The sequence below is a fragment of the Stigmatopora argus genome, chromosome 3 (genome assembly GCF_051989625.1).
Source record: "Stigmatopora argus isolate UIUO_Sarg chromosome 3, RoL_Sarg_1.0, whole genome shotgun sequence".
In the NCBI taxonomy this organism is placed as follows: Eukaryota; Metazoa; Chordata; class Actinopteri; order Syngnathiformes; family Syngnathidae; genus Stigmatopora; species Stigmatopora argus.
Window position 1 is genome coordinate 16,620,368 of NC_135389.1, and position 21,098 is coordinate 16,641,465.

The window sequence follows — 21,098 nt, forward strand, 5'->3', positions numbered from 1 at the left end:
TTTTTGCCGTGAGGACGACGCGCGAACCACTCATCCGTCGGGCCGCCCATTCATAGATATTAATCATTACATTTTATTATTACTAAATCATTTATGTGTAGTAGACATGCACCTGCTTATGGTAGGTGTGATACTGGTGTGTGCCCATAGCGAGCAATGATGATGTTGCTCACACCGGTACTCGGTGTGCTCAGGGAGGTTGTCTTTCTGCCCAGACAAACAAAAAATTAGAGGGAACATTGCATCCCGGTATGTAAATATCTCATTTAAAAGACAATTCATATAAGGTTTTATTTCATTTCAGATATATAAAGATACATTATTCACAAATAAGTACTGGCAAGTCTTTTCTATTTCCCACTGTTCTCATTCAAACTCCTTCTTTGTCAAGGTAAGAGCCTGGAACCAACCCCGTTTGGCCATACTTCTGTACCGTCCACCAGCCATCTTCACCCTGATTCACGACAAGTACAGTGTCCCCAGCTGACATGGAGAGCTCATCCTCTCTCTAAAGGTAATACAAACAACTTTTAACATCTTTTTGGAAAGCAATTAAATGAAATAAATCAATCCATTCGGTGAAATTAGGGCCAAAAACAAACCTGGGCTACATAATCGTACACTGCCTTGTACTGCATGCTTAGCTGCGATTGATGTATTGGTATGATGTCGGTGTAAGGATCTTCACTTGTATCTGTGGAGTTGCATAGTAATCAATCAGTAACTAATCCAACCAAAAACATTTGTGTGGAGTTGATTCCCAGCTTTTTTAAGCTAAAAAGAATTGGACATTAAGTGAGTAGTGTCTTACCTGGACTTTGTGGAACTGGAACTTTCTGATTGCTAATAGTGTAACTACTCCAAGAGTTCCCCTGAAGAAGATTTGAAAACCTACAACAGTACAATTTAAGTACAGTCACCGCTTATGTGAGGATATTGAAACTAATGTGTTACTCTGACCTTTTCATGACACCACCCAGACCCACGCCTCCATTTCTGACCGCTGTAGAATCCTTCTCATAGTAATTTTGGTATTCGATGGGAGCTAGAAGAGAGAAAGTATCATTGAAAATGATCTTGGTCCACACAATGAGCATGTGTCTAACATGAAAATTTTCTCCTGGCTCCTATTCAAATCAGGAGGGGCGTGTACCTGGACGAGTAATTCCTGTGCCTTTAATTTCCACAAAGCAGTTCATGTCTGTGATGATGTCGCACTTCTCGAGTGTTCCCCTCACACCCTCGTAACACTGAAAGCAGCAGACATGATCAATTCTAGTTAGTTTTCAGAATAAAAGATGGATTACACTGCATAAGGGGTGTAGAAGTTCCTGGAAAATATATCTTGCCCCCTTATTTGACAAATAATAATTGTCATTGTGCGAGTGGTTAGTGCGTCGGTCTCACACTTCAGAAATCAAGGGTTCGATCTTAGGTCCCGACCTTCCTGTATGGAGTTTGCGTGTTCTCCCCGAGCTAGCTTGGGTTTTCTCCGGGTACTCTGGTTTTCTCCCACACTCCAAAAACATGCACAGTATGCTGGTTGGAGGGTATTCGGCCGTTTGGTCGCCGGACTTTTGGTCGCCGGACGTTTGGTCGCCCAGAAGGTTATTGATAATTACCATTTAAAATTGTTGCTCAAATTCCCTAAATACAAACTGCGAATTACTATTTTGTCATACTTAATGCTCTATTAATTATTAGGCTAAAGAAAAGCTCCAAATTTCCCATACTTTTATTGTGTTTTGTTGGAGAACTTGTTAAGACCCTGACTGACGTCCCTTCCTAAGCGGACAACTCATGTACATACAAACTTTTATACACTCACATGTCCGCTCAGTGAAACTGCTCAGGGCCATTGTTGGCTTTTACTGATGCGTAGACCGTGTTGTTTTACCTTGTTTTGTCGCCGGACTTTTGGTCGTCTGACTTTTGGTCGCCGGACGTTTGGTCGCCGGTTGTTTGGGTCCGGGCGACCAAACGTCCGGCGACCAAAAGTCCGGCGACCAAACGTCCGGTCACGGGTTGGAGGACTCTAAATTGTTAAAATGAGGGTTTTAACCTCACATGAATGAGGAACCGCCATCGCTAAAGTATGGAGATCACGAGCCAATGGCGCACCGCAACTTAATTAGGATCATCACTCCCTCTTTGGGAAATTCTTGATGGTGCTCAGACTCATCAAGACTATTTCCAACGGGTTCCCAGAAATGAGACTTTTGAGACCCCTGCTCTACATGTATGATGACTTACCTCATCGTCCTTCACACACTGCATTGATAAATGGTTACAATGGACCCACAAGCTGTTCCTCAGGGCTTTCAGGCGCTCTTCTTCCTGCTGCTGAAACGTCTGTAGGACAACACGGGGAATCAGATTTTTTTAGGGCTTAGGAGGCATTGAAACATTGCCTTGCAAGACCTGCAACATCAGGGTAAAATGATACCTTCCTCTTATTATATTGTGTCACTTCCAATCGACCTTGCATTTAAAAAGAACAAAGTTTTCATATGGTAGGACATTTTCAGGTTAGTCACTCACTTTATTGTCTGATTATAGGAAGTGTTGCACATCCTCATTGAGAAAGAACAGCAACGGGTACTGCCACTCTTTCCAATTGTACTTTTTTTATAACAGATTGTACATTCCTCTATTGATGATGTAACCCGAGTTACCTCACAACTGTTACTGTGTGTTAATTCCCATTCTTGACGGATTTGATCCAGCTGCTCAATGGTGGATATGTACTGTTTCTCTATTGGGAAACGGAAAACACATGAATTTTCTTTTTACTTTTTTTTTTCCAACACAAAATAGATGTTATGGTATGTCAAACAACATTGACTTAGGATAGATCTAGTTGTGACATCCTCAATAAAAAGGAAGTAAGATATGCAGTACAATTAGTCCTTACCAGCTTCAACAGCAGCTTCTTTGCACTGTTTGGCTCTGTTGCTCAGCTGGGGGAAAAATGTATGACCATTTTGAAGAGAAAAGAAAATAACATATTTATTCATCAATATATTTTTACCTTCTCCATCTGTTTGGGTGTGGCTGTGGAAGCGCTGCTCATTTTGTCCACTGTTTGTTCAGCCTCGTCCGCGTCCCTGCAGCGTTGCTCGTAGGTTTTTTCAGACTGAGGTGAAATACAATAAAAACCATAGCCATCACAAACAAAACTCAGTGACAAGAGTTCCTCAGACGTCAGGACGTATGGATCTTACGTCTATCGTTTTTTTGTAGAAGGAAATTTTGCTCTTTTGGACCTTCTCCATGACAAGTTCAAGCTAAGGAGAAAAGAGAAAATAAATGAGATTTGAATGGCAAATGGCCGAGCATTTCTTGAAAATGATTCAGCAAGAGAATAGGTTGTACTTTTTTTCTCTGATCTTTCTGCTTTTCTCGGAACAGCTCAATCTTTTTCGCCTCTTCCTTTAAAACATCAGACAGCTGGATGTGTAAGTTGCCTATCATTTCCATTTCTGGAAGAAGAAAAAAAAGTGTCAAAGAATAGATGCGAAAAAAAGAAGAAAAAAAGCCAGTCAATATTTAGTTGTGCTTTGAGATTCAAGTGACTCAATTTATGGGTTTTTGAAAATTCTGACGGTTCTGACTTGAAGGCATAAACTTGAAAAAAGAGCGTAAAATGTTCAGTGGAGGAGCGTGGCAAAGACTGAAAGAAAAATCAAACATAGTTGCTTCGAACTCCCGAATGTCATCTGTTTTACTGATAAGTTCTCTTCTATTTTAAACACATTACTGGTTTTTAGAAGAGCCGATAGCGCTTTGATATCTGATTTAAACTTGCATCTCCAGGCAGCACTTTATTATCCTTACGTGATTTCATTTCATCAATGGACATTCTCAGCATGCTGTGGAAACAAATGCAAGTCTTGATGATGTGACGTCGTCAATGTTTCAATGCATTCTCCTGTGATGCAAACCCACAAACACCCACCTGATCTCATAGAAACCCCCAACCTTGCGTGAGATGGTGATGAGTTCTCTTCCGTATTTCTCTTCAGCGGACGCTCTACACCAAACATGAAAACCACAATGCAGTTAGTGTGGCATCACTCAATGTCATTGCCTTTTTGCCAACTGTATAATCAGGATCACCTCATTTTCAATAACTCCTCCATGTCTTTGCATGTCCGCCGACCATCGTTCAGTCTCTGGATGATGGCCTCATAACCAGCGTTACTAATGAAATTCCCTCCCTAGAAGACAAATGACAACAATTGAACAGTTGGCCTATCCCAGTTAACTACGGGCACCATGCAGGGGACACCCTGCCAATCGCAGGGAACAAGGAGACAAACAACCAATCACAATCATACCTAGTGGCAATTTACAGTGTTCAACCAGCCCAAGATATCTTGAAAATATACCATTTAAAAAGATATCTTGAAAATATACCATTTAAAAAGATATCTTGAAGATATACAATTTAAAAAGATATCTTGAAAATATACCATTTAAAAAGATATCTTGAAAATATACCATTTAAAAAGATATCTTGAAAATATACCATTTAAAAAGATATCTTGACAATATACCATTTAAAAAGATATCTTGAAAATATACCATTTAAACTTTGATTTGCTTTGTACTTTGTGCTTTTGCTTTGTTGTTCTGTCTAATCACTTCCCGAATACGGGATGAATAAAGTTATCCAATCCAATCTTGAAAATATACCATTTAAAAAGATATCTTGAAAATATTCCATTTAAAAAGATATCTTGAAAATATACCATTTAAAAATATATCTTGAAAATATACCATTTAAAAAGATATCTTGAAAATATACCATTTAAAAGATAGCTTGAAAATATACCATTTAAAAAGATATCTTGAAAATATACCATTTAAAAATATATCTTGAAAATATACCATTTAAAAAGATATCTTGAAAATATACCATTTAAAAAGATATCTTGAAAATATACCATTTAAAAAGATATCTTGAAAATATACCATTTAAAAAGATATCTTGAAAATATACCATTTAAAAAGATATCTTGAAAATATACCATTTAAAAAGATATCTTGAAACGATACCTTGAAAACATTGGCTGTCAAAATGTATATCAGGACATCACTAACAGGAGTGATGCAGTTTTATTCCTGCGATAAAAAATCTTCAAATACATTAAAAAAAATCTTATACGTATTAACTTCCTTACGGTCATCCCGTGGTCGACTATTCATTTCAATGATGCAACTTCCTGCTTACAATACAATTTATGAAATATTCTAAGATTTTTAGAGGGCTATAGGAGTTGACATCTGGAATAACACAAACACAATAATACTTATATTTCTATATTACTTTATACATTTAAGGCTTTTTTTTCTTTATTTGAATTTTACTTTAGAACATGTGCTATTGTCGCAATATTGCATGATCATCCATTTAACGGTTTATTTCCTGGTAATGTATTTAATAGACTAGGGACCCTGACAGGTCTGTTTGACAATGTAACTCACCATGTAAAAATATACACATTTTATTCATTACATGGAGGACAAAGACATTTTGCAAAAGTTCAGCTACAATGTTCAGTCTTGAACCCAGTACATTTAACAGAAATAATTGACGTAGCCTTGACAAAGAATGCAAAATTTAACCAAGGGCACAGCTGTCGTTGAATTTCAGGTACTGAGATATCTTCTTGGAACTATTGTTAATAGTACAAATAGATTGGCTTAATTGAAATAAGCAACACTTTAGTATTTCAATTTGAAACTGCAGGTCTCTTGGAATTCTCTTTGTGCATTTTATAAATGGCTATTGTTAATTCAAACAACACAGAGTGAGTCATCACACTCAAAAGAAATTGCGAGTCACTTATCTCTCGTGCTCGACACTCAACAGGATCCTTTCACCAAAACATAAGAACAAAATACAAAAATCAAGATTATTATTAGCTGAAGCTCACCCAAAAGGCATCCTTAAATTCTAACTCCATCATAAGTTTTTTCCCCTGCGCAGAAACCGTTTCAATGGCAGTGGTTTAGACAGGCAAGCGGCTTCTTGACACAAGCGAAACGGTCCAGGAAATGCGTTGTCGCACGATACCTCTGCTCGTTTGTTTGAAAAGAGGAAGAGTCGCAGTGATCAGCGAACACTAGTGGACTGCCACTTTGCCTTTTCTCATGCCTGCAATAACCTGTCAGTGAACATTGCACTTCTCCAAAAATTCCTCAGTGCTTGCGGTGTTACAATGAGTTCAACAAAATGAATGCAAATGAATTTTGTTGTTATAATTTATAAGTTATAATTCGTCATGTGACAAGTGCAGATGTCTGCCATAGTCAGTCACTTCACTGTTCATAAACATTTCTTGGTTTTTCAAAACTTCAGCTTCTGAGATTTGCTTGTCTCCATCTTGGTCCATCTCCTTGATGAGGTGAAGAGCCTGAAGAGAATAAATGAACACTTTGTCATAAATTAAGTGTAGACTATACAAAATTTGCCATCCAACTTGCATCTTACCTCTTCCCTAGCTGCGCCGTAACTGTTTGGCGCTATCCAGCGGAGTTGCTCATCCCGATTTAGCATTCCATCCTTGTCTTGATCGTAGAGATCTTTGAAACGCACAGTCTCTTCAAGCTCCCACTGTGATGGGCTGTCCTCTTTAAAACACAGTGAGGGAATTTGCAATTGGACTCATAGAGAAGAATTTACAGGTAAACTTATATAAAATACCAACACAACATTAGAAAGATTTTCTCACGTACCCTAACACCTAAACCAGGGGTGTCCAAACAGCAGAAAACTACGAAAATAACAGTATTCACCTTCATGTCCAAGGTCACCAATAAATTCCTTGAGACTGATCATTCCGTCGTGATCCAAATCGTAGTCGCTCAGCACATCCTCAATGGTAAAATCCTATGATAAAATGATGAAGCAATAAGACATCAATTACCAGAAAATGCATGTTTTTGGAATGGGACTAGTATAACACTTACATGTTCGGAAGCATAAGGACGTCAATGCAATAACATGCATAACATACTATTTTCCAAAGTACAAAAAATATTTCCATGTTTTTATCGGAAAAATATTCTACATTAGTAATACTAATATCACATAAAGTGAAAAATTTCCCTCCCTACAAATGTCACCAATTAGAATAATATTTAGGGGTAATTATGTGCATACTCAAATGTTAGCTTGATTTAAAAAAAAAAAAAAAATATGTAAAAAAATATATACATATAATTAACACAACTCTGTGCAGAAACTAAATGACAATAAACTGAAATGAGGTGAGTATGGATATATCTGCTATCAAATATCATATCCAGATACAACGGGACAATGATCTTACAGCCATGTGATCCACTTCAGACGGGTGTGTGAAGGCCAGGAATTCCGTTCCATTGAGGCCAGGCGTCCCGTCCAGGTCGGCGAAATTGAAGCGCCTCCTCTCCTTCAGGAGAAGCTGACGGGAAATAAGAGGAAGCGTCACTGTTTGAATTTGCGACTCTGCGGCGAGGAAGTCGCCGCACATACGTGACGCAGAGACTCTTGCTCCGGATCATCCAAAACGGTGCTTTCGTCTAAGCTGAAGAGCTGGTTATGGGCAACCATGTTGTACTCGTCCCATGACACGACGCCGTCTTTGTCGGTGTCAAATTCGTCGAAACGCTCCTGTGCGTCTTCCAGGGCATATTTTCTGTAGACATGCTGAATCCATAGTGCAATCTCCTCTATGAGGGGAAAATACATCAATTAATTGTTCACCTTTACCTTTTTTTTCCAAGACAGTTTTCCCACAATCTAACCTGCACTCAGATGTTTGTCAACATTTTTGTCAATCTTCTTTACAATTTCCATCATCTTACTCCTCTGCTCTTCTGGACTTAGCTTCTGTAACTCTTCTGTGTCCTACAAAGCCATCAGAGAAGAGCAAATACAGTTAAGGAAATCAAACTAATGTAAAATGGATGAAAAAAATAGCAATTGTTATTCGCCACCTTCTCTCCTAGCAGGACATTAATGTCATGCTCAGAGTTTTGATGGTGTCCAAAATGAACTTCATGTTCAGGAGAGCTTAGAACCACCACAAAGTGAAGGGCCAAGAAGACCACGACCATCAAAACAGGAGGGACCATCTTGGAAAACTACAGAAATCTGCATTACAAGTCTGTATTATTTATTAATCCTTTGCTCATGCTAGAACACTGTAATATACACTTGTCACCATTTTAACGTAATCATAAACAGTTGATGGTGTATAAAGCAGGATTTAGTGATTTGATAGGCTATCATCTTTAAATAAGAAATAGAATCTTCATTAGGTCTATTGATCTGGAGAGTAAACTACTTTAGTCTGAGTTGTATGAGAAAGATAAACAACAATATATACAACAACGTAGAACCGATAAAATGAAACACTTTAGTCAACACTTACAGAAATTAAATACGAAATCAACAAAAAAATCAACGTTCAAATGTGTAATGGAGACAACATCAGCTTAATATATTTGTAGTTACCGTCAAAGTATCCACATTGGGCGTCAGGAGCAAAAGGAGACGACGCCAGAGGGTTGTATTTCCGGTTAAAGATTTCACAATAATTTAAATGTAAATGAAACAAAATGAGCGTGACAAGTCTTTTAACATTGTCGTAAACGACGGGTCACCTGGATGTTTGAACAATGACTCAAGGTAAAATGTCGTTAAAAACATAATAGACTTCAAAAACACCGAAGCGTCGTATCACAGGTCATGACGTAGTCACAAACGGACGTTTCAAATCTTAAACATTTTTTAAAACAACGAAGTATCTTCCAGTCTAAATTATTAATGGTCCTGACAAAACTCGCATGTAAACGTTTTAATTTCAACGTTATTTGAGAAAAGTTTTTAAACACGACTGTAAAGATGGAGATCTTTGTAAGTATGATTGATTTAGTGATACCCAGTCAACTAAATTAATACTGCGGTCCTCAATACATTGATTTGACACAAATACAATTTTGATGTCAAGTACTGTAGACTGCTGTGTAGTTTTGAAGAATATGCAGAATCAAAATGAAATCTGTTAGTATTTCTATAAATTCGTCTATTAGGAACGTTGCAGCATCGTAATTTACCTTTATTTTGAAGGTACATCAACTGGGTCCTATTGCAAATACCCACTCAATATCTATGGTTGCCATGGTAGAGATGTGTCATCCCGCCCCTCGCAATTAAATCCCGCCCTCTGACCCGAATGATCCTGCACTCCATTGGCTAATACGTCAGTCAATTATTTGGTGGGGTAAAATGATTGGACAACATTGGCGTCTACCTCAAGCATCGCATCGTCAACGGACTTCCGTTTTTGTAGGAGCTAAGCCTCGCTGTCATGTAACATGGTGTACCAGCCACTTTGACAACGGGACAACTTCGTCTTTAGCTGCCATTTTTTTTTACCGACGGATTGTTGAAAAGCGTGCATCGATGAACAAAGACAGCCGCCATGATGGACGAAGGCGCGGCGCCGGTCAGCACCGTCTCGGACCTCGAGTCGGGCACGGAGGGGACGGGAGGGAGAGGTCTGGCAGCAACAGCTCTGGTTCCTCACATGGAGGAGGCAAAAACAAAAACACGTCTATTAATGCTCTCAAGGTAGCCGTCACGTTATTTTTTCTTTTTAAATCGAATTAGAGGATTGATTTGTCACGTACTTGGATAATTGCTAGCTAGCAGCCACAATCAATTCAAACCCACTTGGGATTTGTGCCCTCACCTTTTTGGTGGGTGTGGCGTTTATAGCTCTCGTCTCAATACTTTTGCATCAATAGGTCAAAGGACAGCCTGCTTCCTTTAAAATGCTAACAGTGAAACACTTTTAAAACTGTAAATATCAAATTGATTTTAGGGTTGTGGATTGGGTCGTATTTGGAACACAATAACAAACCAAGTGCTTTTATTAGATCTGTTATGAAAGGTAACAAATCACTTGAAAAGCTATTAAATTGTGTATTTCAGAAATATATGATTTAGACAAATGCCATAGTAACACCCTGAATAATATAAAAACACATTTTCTTAATGTTTCATATATCCAGGTGTCTTGCATGTACATTTTTTGTGCTACTTTTTGTCTTATTACTGCAGTGTTACTTACCTTCCTGTTTCAAATGAGTTAAATTTAATATTGCCACAAGCATATCATTTGTTGTGATGAGCTGAACTATACTGCGTTGGTTTGGGATGGATGGTTTTGCTCTTTTGAAAGTGTGGTACACTTTTATTCCCCTTGAATTGTTAGGTTAGTTGCAATGTCTTTATAAATGATTATTTAATTAATAATAAATGGCAGTATAAAACGAAACAGTTAACTTGCAGTGTTTTCTATAGCAGTTTGTAACGTGGTAAGTTCATCAGTGATTTCTATAGCAGTTTGTAACGTGGTAAGTTCATCAATAATTTTGAGCTGTTTTATTCTTATTCAAAGTTCTAACTGTATCTCATAATATCAGTCTTTGTAAAACAATATCATTGTTGTGGCTAGTGCCTATGCCTTTCTTGTAGGACAGATGAGAATCTAATGGAGAGCATACAAACGGTTGCAATTATTTAGATGCAAGTATCATCAATTTCAAGTCAAAAACATCTTATTTATTGCATTTAAAAGCTAATATGATTAGAACTACGTCAGTACAATATTTGTGGACCTGACTATGATTCATCCATCATATGCAGACTCCAAGCACACTGTGCACGTCACTTTTGCGTTGCTAATACATATTCGTGGGTAAATGCGCACGCTGTCCCTTCGCCCGCAGCTACAGTCTCATCACTGGCAGTACAGGTTGGGGGGGCTGTGTGCATGACTGCGCAGAGTCATGGCAGAAGGCGAGTGCAATGCGAGAAAGAGAGAGTTAGCTCCGATGTAGAGCGCAGAAGCTCCAAATGCACCAACAAGCGCCTTGCAATGTTGAGCTGATGGACAGCAGCAGCCAGAGACTTCGCGGCTAACTCCGCAGAGGGGCGACAATTTGGTCTTCTAAGAAGAGTTGAACTCGCAGGGCAGGTTGCTATGACATTGTGGACCGAGCACTGGGAGTCTATTTTAGTCTTCCTGTCAGATGGTCACGGCCTTTAGTTCCAAGTGCCCGTAACTGGCTGCCTGAAGTGGGAAGCAACAGTATGTCAGCGCTGGAAGAGGACCAAGAAGCAGCTTCTGCGCTGTTCTATTCCGTATGTATTTCGTGTTTTGCTCATCTCGTAAATGGACTTGCTCCTGTTTTCTCTCTTGCTCGAGCTGTAAGTGAAACTTTACACTTGCTCTGTAATCAGCTTAGAAAATGATTCATTTCCAGTGCACAGCAAAGGAGTCTGTGTCCTTCACAGTGTGGTTCAGCATATTGAGGGTCTTTGCTAATTAGGGTGATTCAAGGAACAAATGTTATCTTATCTTTGTTCTTCTCATTTGAGAGAATAAGTGCACAGGCCACTTGACATGAAGAATTTTGCACACCAAAAGTAGGTCAGCTGGGAATCTCGCTTGGGGACTAGTATCAGGACCACTGTGCACTGTGCATGTTGGCTTTGCATAATGTGATATCCATATTTCCTCATCTTTAAAAGTGTCTTGGAATTTTGCATTTAGAACACACAGCACCATTGTTGAGTGGCTTTTTGCAAAACCTCTGTTGCGTAGCATTTCTAGCTGACAGCCAGCGACATGCCTTCGATCCAATAAGTTGCGAGCAGAAAAAATGCCTTGTTTTCCGGTGAAATTTGAAAAGAAAACAACACAAAACAGGACTCGGTGATCGTATTCAACTCTGCTGGCATCAGATCTGTTATTAAATAATGTAGAGGAGGTAGAGGCCATTAAACTGAGATCGGGAACTCATTGAATAGGAGGTAGAGGCCATTAAACTGAGATCGGGAACTCATTGAATGGAAGACTGGCTTTGAATGCTAGAATCAAGCAGTCTACTTAAGAACAGAGCACTTTGAGTTCTCTTTATTGCCCTGTTTCCTTTAATTGCTTAATAAATGTTTATTCTATGTCAAAAAGGGATGCTTATAGATTCCACATCCATCTTTTTTGATAGTTTGGTCTTGTGGTGCAAAAGACAATTATTATGACTGAGATACAGTATTTCACTAGCCTTCAGCTTTCATAGTCACTGATGCATACTCAATGTGTAGGTCAGGCATGATGCATGTTGGGAGCAAAATTAGTTGACTCAAGCCTGTGGTGCTTTTTCATACTGCTTACTGTCTTGTGTCTGTGGTTCATTTGACTCCAGCTTTCGCTAGTATGTTGCATCATTGGTACAGTGTGACATAATGAAGTTGAGAAGCCCTATGGCGTGAAGTGAAACATATTTGGACCTGACAGCTTGTAGTTTTAAATGCTGACATCTCCTGTCTTTGAAATTCGTCATTTGTGCAACATTCTCATGTGCAGGCAATGCTTTAGTACAGCACATTTTAGCACTGTATTAATTGGGTAACCATAGCAACAATACCCTTACTCCAGAGTGCCAAAAGCAAAGCTACACACACCAATCACTTCTTTCAATATGACTAATGGAATCCAGTTCATTATCTGTAGAACTACACTTTATCATACTGTACTTGCATGACATTGTATTACATGCATGCAAATACATCATACACATACAGTATTTAAGACCTGCATTTAAAAACAAAAGTTGCTTTAAAATCAATTCTATTGATATTCAAAACTTATTCATTTATATTTAAATCTCAGATCACACCCGAAATTCTCCCACAAAGGCTTCAACTCAGTAATCCGGCTTAAATAGATGGATAGTTTTAACTGGAAGAGAGTATTTTTTTATTTTCCTAAGGCATGTTTTCTTTCAGCCTCTTAGCATTGGATAACAGTTTGAATGTTGCAGTGTGATGTAACTGGCAGATTGACAGTTTCGAGTCAATATATGGCATTATGGTTAAACAAAGAAATTAATCCAACTGCACAATTTTAAGGGAAGGAGGGATGATGGTCTCACTCATTTTGTTCTTGATGAGGAACCTAACTAAAATTGCCATTACTCTGTTATTCATGGACTAACCAGAATGACACCTGGTAGGTTTATTCTAGGTATGAATACACATATTTAAGCCCATTTTCTTTGTCTCAAAGTTAATCCAATTTTGCACTTCAGAATAGCAAGTAGAAGGGATGCGTGCTCTTCAGCTGTGCTCATCATTTCTCTGGAATTATGAGACATTTAGGAATCTATACTTGTTTGGGAGGCATGCCACCGCAAGTTAATTGCCATTTTTAGAGTTGAAATTGGCATCAGCTAAGTTGCCGTAAGTTGTCTACCTCTTGGACGGTTTACATCGGTTTGGTAATGCAATATTGGTTTTATAGTATCAAAGCATTGTTTGAGGCAAAAGTTATGAGTTTCCTTTTATGTTGCAATTAGATTTTCATCATGGTTAATGTAATGAAACCCTCATTTTTTCTTAGTAGTCTAAGTGGTACAAGGTAAAATATTGATATTCTGCATTCCCCTGCAGGCATCTTTTCAGCGCTCCAACAGTCATGATAAAGTACGTAAGATCGTCGCTGAAGAGGGCCGAGCTGCTAGGAACCTGATTGCATGGAGTGTTCCACTGGAGAGTAAAGAGGATGAAGGTCAGTGCTTCTCAAGCAAAATATATATTTTTGCATTATGAGACTACCTTAACACTGTGTTATTTGTACAAAGACAGTTCTGTATTATTCACACAAGGAGCTACTTTGTCAGCTCCCACTCATAAACCTCCCACACTACCTGGCTGCCATTTAGTATATTTATAGCCTACTTATTGTTTTCACGTTTAATATAATTAGAATATGTTTGTGGTATCTTGAAGTTAAAGGAATTGTACATCTTTGAGAATTACAACAATTGGTGTAATGGTGACAAAGGGCAGTTGCTGAGCAACTGCAGTGATTCTCTAAATCAAAATTCTCAACTTTTGTGGAAAAAACGAACCCATGACAATAATAAATAAGTGTGTTGTGATAGTGTCATTTCATAAAGATCGTTTCCGTTTTTCCTTTTTAGCAAAGTCTAAAAGTCACTCCATTGGCAGCGCGAGGGCTCCGAGGACTCATTCTGGGCCACAAAGAAACAAGAAGCAGGTCAGTGTTTTCATACATTGCCACCAGAGGACACCATTGACTAATTTTTACTTGGCTTATGACATCCAATTTACAAACTCTGCACACCCTCGTCAAATTCCAGGTTTTTGTTGTATTAAAAAAAAATCAAAAAAGTAATTTTACCACCCTACCTACCCATTGATGTGACTAATTTTTACAACTCAAATAAAGACATTTTAGTCAAAATTAAAATGTACTAGAATGATGTAAAAAATATATATATTCAAGTCATTTATTACATTTCTCAACACAGTTAAGACGGTCATTATTAAGTCATTGTCTTTTTTGGACTGGAAATGGAACGATTTTTTTTACAGAATCCTTCTGTGGAAAGTAAAAGTGCAGCCGGTGTCCTGTTGGATAAGACGACCGAGAAGAGCCCCACCAAAGCCCGGCAACCTCGCAAAGTGGACTTAAGAGCGCGCTACTGGGCCTTCCTGTTTGATAACCTACGGCGTGCGGTGGATGAGATCTACGTCACCTGCGAATCGGATCAAAGTGTTGTAGAATGCAAGGTCAGTTCATAATACTCATAATAGTAATTACACATACTAATTATAATGCCAACTCTAGGCCTCGGTGGATAATCATCTTTTTAATAGTGCAAACACTAGAGGGAGACACTGACACAGACAGGCCACATTCTTCTGAGTTCTGTTTTTTGTCCCTCACTGCTGAGAGTCTTACATACCTGTCAACCTCTGCCGATAACTGCCCTTATAAATGATTATGATTCCCCTTACAAACCCCCCCAAAACCTTACAAACACCGTACGAGTCGTCAATATTGATGAAACACTGTGAACCACTTTCAAATTTAGAATAGATTTTTCTTTGAAATGTTGTTCACTTTTCGCGTTGAACGTTGTACTATTCCAGGACCTATATGTTTTTAGTTAAATTTAATTATTTAGTTTTCATGTTTTAAAAAAATATATATATTAGCAGTTGAATTCTCATATTGATTTTTCTGCCATGCTGGATTATACCAAGCATTGTTCTGGTGATAGTCTCTGGTCAGGACTTTAGCTGTGATTCATGCGGTGTGATCATGATATTGTCAGACATCTTGTAGCAAGCTATTTATTTGTTTTACTCCATCACCTCATGATTCACTAATGCAATCTAATGGCAATGGCACTGCTTCTTGCAATCCTCCTCTCACTCACTTTGTCTCCATGGTAATTTATAGATGATAGTCATCCCGAATTTGTGCTTCGACGGCACGTAGGCAAGTATGATCCCTCAGTGTAGCTGAGCGAATTACATCTAATTAGCATAACAAACATAAAAACCTTTATCTTGGATAACAAAGAAATAATTGCTGAAACTCTCATCTTGTCAATAAAAGGCAACATTATTTCAGTAAAAATAAACAATTGTTTTTATGGCAAACTTATTTGATCATTGATCAAGTGTAAGTCATATTGTTGTACAGAATAAAGACCCAAAAACCTCAAAAATTTTTCATTTGGTTAGTGTGCAGTGTGCACGGATGGACCACTGGCTTTTACTGACCCGCCTAATGGAAAGGCCTCTCGGAGGTTAAACATGTTGTCATTCATCATGAAATGTTGTAGGCGGGTTGTATTTAGGTAAGTATGCCTGTTAACATGCTAAAAGCCACTTTATGATGGCTTCACTCGCTGTGGATTTTGTCCACCCACAGAACCACCCCGGCCTTCATTACCAAATGAGCGGCGAGCTATAGAGGCGGTCTTTGTTAACCAGCTCCAATCATCAGAGCTGCTGCTGGACACATCTTTCACTACTTTGACTTGTCTATTAACTAAAAGCACTGTGAAGCTTTACTCTCAATTACCACTCCCTTCATGATCCCCATCTATCAGTTGTCCGCTTTCATTAGGGTTTGGGGAGGGTGAGTTGTGACCATGGTGGGGGGGGCAGCTCCTTGCAGCCCAACACCTCTGGGACATCTGAAAAACGCAAGTGTAGATTAGAATCAAGAATGCAGTTTCTCTGTTCTTCCGCCGAGGGTTCTGTGCACTTGAACTTGCCTGAGCTTCCCCGGTAACAAATGATATTTTAATCGGCTGGGGTATTTGTTCCATGAATATTCGGAACTGTTTGTTTTCATGTTAGCATTGTGTTCAAAGCAATGATGCTGCGGAGCAGAGCAGGTGTCTCATCCCATGTTGGTCAACATCCCGTAACTTGATGTTGTCCAATTAAAGACTGATTCATAGGGCCTCTCCTTAGTGTAACCCACCAGTGTATTCTTTTCTTTTGAAGATAATACCGCATAATTGATAAAATACTCAGTCAGCAAATATTGTAGTCGATCAATATTAGGACAAGAATATTGTTGTGTTTTCTTTCATGAAAATATTGACAGGATTTTTTTCATCTTTTTTATTTTATTATATACGTTTGTTCCTTGTGCCCTGCGATTGGCTGTCAACCAATTCAGGGTTTACCCCTAGCGGTAAAGAAAATGAATGAATATGGTAATTTGTCAGGTTTTTCTTTTTTCTTTTGTTTGTGTAATTTAGCTTTTTTTTACAGGAGGTCCTGATGATATTGGACAACTATGTGCGGGATTTCAAAGCTCTCATAGACTGGATCCAGCTTCAGGAGAAGCTGGAGAAAACCGATGCCCAAAACAGGTGTCTTTGTCCGGCGCACTCTTTCTCTTCCTGTTTGTTTGCTGTCAACCCCCAAGGTGCAACTGAGACCTCAAAGTGCTGGTATCTGCTCAATGACTTTGTGGCGCAAACAGAAATGATTGATGGCTTTGACTTCCTTTGCCAAGTCTATTAGATTCTAGACACAGTCACTGCAAGTCTAATTTGATTGGTTAAATGATGTTCATAGTGCTTTTAAAAATCAGCATGTTTTTATTTTTCCACTCAATGCCAATTGTTTTAAAATGCAGGCCTACCTCCTTAGCTTGGGAATTGCGTAAGATGTCACCGGGACGTCACGTGGGGCCCAACACCTCTGCAGACAGAATGGTTTCCTCCCCTGGTGCACGTCGCGCCCTCAATTTTGGGTAAGCCCTTCCACTCTTTATACCACCCTTTGGCGCAGATTGTTCATTATTTAACATCCATTGCATTATTTTTTAGAGGCGCAGCATTTATTTTAGCTCCCTTTATTCACATATTTCATTATGATTCAATAAAGTTTTCTGAGTTAGATGTTAATTTTGTGGATTAGTATGTCTCTGTCAAAATCTTGGATTGAATCTCATCAGACTTTACAATCAGTTTGAGAAAACTGGTCTGTCACTGATGGTGAAAATGTTTAATTCATGTTGGTTTGTAAGTATTTGCTTTTATTGGTCAATTGTGGATGAAAAGTAAAGCATTTGTGGTTTATTAGTGATTGGATGCTGCCGGAAATGGATATCGACTAGGCTTTTTACTTATGAGGAATGTCTAAATGTCTGGTTGAGACTGACGCTGGAGTGTGAACTGACCAAATGAAATGGAAGAAAAATGAATATTTACCAACCTGTTATTGATTTAGCCACTAGGTATTTATCAACTTGTTTGTCAACATCTGATATGTGTATTTATATATCCAGTGGCCCTCCTCCTGCCCTGGCTGCAGCCCGCCTCTCCCTAACAGGCCCTAGTTGGGCAGATCGAGTCAAGTGTAGTAAATCTGCCCCAAGTTCTATTCAACTGACGAATCCTCCAGTTGAAAAGCCAAGTAAGTAGATCTTCACTGCTCTAACTGAATATCAAGAAAGAAAGGGACAAAACATGTTTTCAGGTAAAAAAGATGCGGAAGGTTGGGAGACTGTCCAACGTGGACGTGCAGCCAAACCCCGCTCTGCCGCCATGATTGCCAAGGTCAGTCCAGTCTTGGCCAACCATGTCGCCCCAAAGCAGGACAGTACCAACAGTCGGTCGCTTGGACCTGCACAAGAAGAACCTCCCATCTGTCCTCAATGCCCCATTCATGGGGACGCAACCCAGGTGGACTCTGAGAAAAAAGCACCTCCACTCCAGGATCACTCCAAGGAGGTTAATCATCCAGTAAGCGGGGATACAGTGGAGGTACCAAGAAAGAAAAATATTGATTACTCATGATGAGCATAGAAATATGAGACGTGTTCGCCAACCACTTTGTTTTTGTTTTGGGCCTATGTTGTTCAGAAACCACTCTGAATAGATCGATTTCAGTGGATGTAATTCACTTTTCACCCATGAAATTGACACTTAACACGCATTTTGATTCATCCTCTGGTTTTGAAATCCAAATGCTCTCCATCAAATTTGGATCAGAAATGGGTGTTGAGAGCATGTCAGTAGAAAGATTCCCTGCATGATTTGTGTTTTGTTACTGCTAATGCATGTTTTTTAATGGAGCTTGCATCTGCCTGTGTGTGTAACTCGGTGCAGCCCCCAGCAGAGAATGCACAAGACTCGGGGCATTCTGTCAACGCGCCCCGTGACGACGCCCCTCGCCCCGTACCAGAGCTCACCCCTTTGCAAGCCGTAGAGAGTACCTTCTGTTCAGCTCCAGCCCTACCAGCAGACATGACCTTATCAGTCCCACTCCCTGCTCTGGGCCGCTCCGAATCCCAAGAGCGATCCCAGACGGATGGGCTCGGCGGACAATCGGCCTTGGGGGAGAGTGTGGCTGAAGGGGCCGCGTCGCAAGGCCTGGCCACATCTGCTCCAAGACAAGCTGAGACCCCCGTGGCAGCGGTGAAACTGGAGAGTGTGCTGGACCCTACAGAGCTTTCCACTGTGAGTGCTGAGAGATGGAGGAGCAGAGGGAGGGGTGGGCCTCGGGTTAGTATGAGGGGAGTCCTGGAAAGTCCCATGGGTGCTTCAACGCCTAAACAAAGTCAATCTTTAGCAGCCCCATGAACAAATGTGGCGACAAGACTAGGTAGCTGTGTGTACAGTTGTTTTAGCACCATTCACTGTGAAGAATAGCTGTCAGTAGATGTTCATCTTTTTTTTAGAATGACAGAAAAAACGATTTCATTAAATATATTATCATTTTCCACTCGCAACATGCACATGTTTCATATTAAGAACCAATCTCACCATATTTGCATGCGTTGAATAAGTAATACATTCATCGAATGAGACTAAAAGCCGTGATTTGTTATTGTCAAATAAGGGTAAACAAAAAAATAAAATAAAAAAGGCATAGTTTGCTCCTTCCACCATCTCTTCATCCTCACAGTAAAAGTGGCCTGCATGATGTTGGAATGCTCCCTCACTTGTGATTGTTGTGATTGTCCTGTGATTTCCAACGTGGTGAGGTTTATCATGGCTGTCTTCAAATCTCAATCAGATACGAGTGGCTAAAGTTACAGTAGCTATTGAGCGTTTTACTTGTATATACTGAATATAATGACAGCTGTACCTTGTGCCCAACCTCAGTCCATGGCAGAAGTTCTGGCCAAGAAAGAGGAGTTGGCTGACCGCCTGGAGAAGGCCAATGAGGAAGCTATCGCAAGTGCCATCGCAGAAGAGGAGCAGCTGACCAGAGAGATTCAGGCAGAGAACAACGATCTCGAGACAGATAACGTAAATGACTACCCGGTTAGAAAAACGAGTAAATTAAAATTCCTGAATCTCTTATGTTGTTCATCTTAACTTTGTTTTCTTCTATTTATCTAGGCTGGTATGGCTAATGGAGGATGTGGACCCAATATGGAGTGGAGTGAGATTTTGGCAGATTATGATGGTACGGATTTCCATGTATCAGCAATAAACGAAATATTTGGAATTGCTCAGGACTGTTTTACACCACATTTTCTCTCTCAGCGAGGGAGGCATGGCGTCAAAATACCTCATGGGGCGACATGGTGGAGGAAGAGCCCTCTCGACCTCCTGGACACGGGATACACATGCACGAAAAATTGTCGTCACCGTCACGTAAAAGGTTTCTTTTCAATATTTTCAATGAACACCGTTCGCCCTCCGAGTTCAAATTGATTAGTTGTCTATCACTGTCAATTTCAGACGACTGTTTTTATATGAACTTTATCACAAAAAAGTCTAACCACATGTTATTTGCCTTGTAAAAGTGCAAATCAACTTACTCATTTGCCCTCCACGTTATTTTGACAAGGGTTTTAACCCTTTAGAGTTTAGACAGTGTCAAAGGCCGATTTATTGTGTCTGACCCGCTGGTAACTGTTAAGCTTCCAAATCTAGTCCCTCAATGGGCCTCAGGGCTTATCAGAGCTCAAAGCAGTGTCAAGTCACAGTAACAAAAAGTTGAATGATTTATCTTCATATTTCTGACAGGACTATTGCAGAGTCAAAGAAAAAACATGAAGAGAAACAGCTGAAGGCTCAGCAGCTGCGGGACAAATTGCGAGAGGAAAAGACGTTCAAGCTGCAGAAGCTTCTGGAGAGAGTGAGTGAAAACATGCTGATCAAATGGCAATCCACAGATAATGTCATGTTCATAAAATGTTAAATCCTGCCTCGTACTACTTTTAAATATTTACATTTATTAAGCATATTTAATAACACTTAAAATTACAAGTTCAAACCACTTAACAGAACTCTGCGTAATTTTGCATTCAACCTTTTTTAATTGAAGCTTTCCAGGGAAATGCGTTGACTTGAATTTCAAGTTCTTTCACCTTTTTATACATATCCGCGATATAGTTCTCAGGTTCATGTACATTGGTGATTTTTTGATTATGGATTAAATAGAATTGAATATGTTTGATTGAGAGTAATCTCTTTACCTTTCTGTAGGAAAAGGAGGTGAGGAAATGGAAAGAAGAATTGTTGGAGCAACGGAGGAAGATGATGGAGGAAAAGCTGTTGCATGCCGAGTTAAAACGAGAGCTCCAACTCCAAGCCATTGTGAAGAAGGCCCAAGAGGAAGAGGCCAAGGTAAGTGGTAGGAATTACAAGCGATTTCAGAACACATTTAAAAATGTTACATGGTGACGTGAGTGACAAACAATTTCTCTGTCATAAATTCTACGCCCCATTGT

At 39.5% G+C, this 21,098-nt stretch overlaps 3 protein-coding genes across 9 annotated transcripts in view; 1 reads left to right on the forward strand and 2 right to left on the reverse strand.

Moving 5' to 3' along the window:
* Nucleotides 1-272: 272 nt before the first annotated feature.
* pstpip1a (proline-serine-threonine phosphatase interacting protein 1a) lies at nucleotides 273-6,086 on the reverse strand. Its single transcript, XM_077595543.1, has 15 exons — nucleotides 5,943-6,086; nucleotides 4,120-4,220; nucleotides 3,959-4,033; nucleotides 3,838-3,872; nucleotides 3,376-3,482; nucleotides 3,225-3,287; nucleotides 3,032-3,136; nucleotides 2,915-2,960; nucleotides 2,676-2,755; nucleotides 2,254-2,352; nucleotides 1,154-1,250; nucleotides 961-1,045; nucleotides 812-891; nucleotides 603-694; nucleotides 273-508 (listed from the first exon to the last, which is right to left on the reverse strand). Exons 1-15 carry the CDS (start codon nucleotides 5,973-5,975, stop codon nucleotides 371-373), a joined length of 1,236 nt encoding a protein of 411 aa, XP_077451669.1. The 5' UTR covers nucleotides 5,976-6,086; the 3' UTR covers nucleotides 273-370.
* On the reverse strand, nucleotides 5,495-8,657 carry rcn2 (reticulocalbin 2). 4 transcript variants are annotated; one of them, XM_077595546.1, is made up of 8 exons: nucleotides 8,510-8,657; nucleotides 7,990-8,136; nucleotides 7,798-7,900; nucleotides 7,526-7,722; nucleotides 7,341-7,454; nucleotides 6,805-6,898; nucleotides 6,500-6,639; nucleotides 5,495-6,422 (listed from the first exon to the last, which is right to left on the reverse strand). In XM_077595546.1, the coding sequence occupies exons 2-8, from the start codon at nucleotides 8,125-8,127 to the stop codon at nucleotides 6,279-6,281; spliced, it is 930 nt and encodes a 309-aa protein (XP_077451672.1). In that variant the 5' UTR covers nucleotides 8,128-8,136; nucleotides 8,510-8,657; the 3' UTR covers nucleotides 5,495-6,278. The 4 variants fall into 4 exon arrangements, with proteins under 4 accessions (XP_077451672.1, XP_077451670.1, XP_077451673.1 ...); XM_077595544.1 differs by having other exon boundaries at nucleotides 7,990-8,146; nucleotides 8,510-8,604; XM_077595547.1 differs by lacking the exon at nucleotides 8,510-8,657 and adding an exon at nucleotides 8,427-8,495.
* Nucleotides 8,658-9,225: 568 nt separating this feature from the next.
* The window catches only part of scaper (S-phase cyclin A-associated protein in the ER), a 44,551-nt gene continuing 32,678 nt past the window's right edge, over nucleotides 9,226-21,098 (forward strand). Inside the window, exons 1-14 of one of the 4 annotated variants that reach the window (XM_077595538.1) lie at nucleotides 9,226-9,628; nucleotides 13,517-13,634; nucleotides 14,050-14,126; nucleotides 14,465-14,662; nucleotides 16,673-16,773; nucleotides 17,043-17,159; nucleotides 17,697-17,824; nucleotides 17,888-18,174; nucleotides 18,520-18,870; nucleotides 19,519-19,680; nucleotides 19,759-19,825; nucleotides 19,906-20,023; nucleotides 20,392-20,503; nucleotides 20,854-20,994. In XM_077595538.1, the coding sequence (XP_077451664.1) occupies nucleotides 9,284-9,628; nucleotides 13,517-13,634; nucleotides 14,050-14,126; nucleotides 14,465-14,662; nucleotides 16,673-16,773; nucleotides 17,043-17,159; nucleotides 17,697-17,824; nucleotides 17,888-18,174; nucleotides 18,520-18,870; nucleotides 19,519-19,680; nucleotides 19,759-19,825; nucleotides 19,906-20,023; nucleotides 20,392-20,503; nucleotides 20,854-20,994 (2,322 nt within the window). In that variant the 5' untranslated portion in view covers nucleotides 9,226-9,283. Of the gene's footprint in view, nucleotides 9,629-10,855; nucleotides 11,207-13,516; nucleotides 13,635-14,049; nucleotides 14,127-14,464; nucleotides 14,663-16,672; nucleotides 16,774-17,042; nucleotides 17,160-17,696; nucleotides 17,825-17,887; nucleotides 18,175-18,519; nucleotides 18,871-19,518; nucleotides 19,681-19,758; nucleotides 19,826-19,905; nucleotides 20,024-20,391; nucleotides 20,504-20,853; nucleotides 20,995-21,098 lie in introns of those variants that run through there. The other 3 variants (XM_077595539.1, XM_077595540.1, XM_077595541.1) reach the window with 3 other exon arrangements.

Coding starts and splice junctions, on each gene's coding strand:
- pstpip1a (XM_077595543.1), bottom strand. CDS start 5,975: ATGATGGAGTTAGAATTTAAGGATGCCTTTTGG. Junction 2,353..2,675: donor CACACAGTAACAGTTGTGAG/GTAACTCGGGTT, acceptor GTTGTCCTACAG/ACGTTTCAGCAGCAGGAAGA. Junction 1,046..1,153: donor CACAGGAATTACTCGTCCAG/GTACACGCCCCT, acceptor TCTCTCTTCTAG/CTCCCATCGAATACCAAAAT.
- rcn2 (XM_077595546.1), bottom strand. CDS start 8,127: ATGGTCCCTCCTGTTTTGATGGTCGTGGTCTTCTTGGCCCTTCACTTT. Junction 7,901..7,989: donor ATGTCCTGCTAGGAGAGAAG/GTGGCGAATAAC, acceptor ATGGCTTTGTAG/GACACAGAAGAGTTACAGAA. Junction 6,423..6,499: donor ACGGCGCAGCTAGGGAAGAG/GTAAGATGCAAG, acceptor TATTCTCTTCAG/GCTCTTCACCTCATCAAGGA.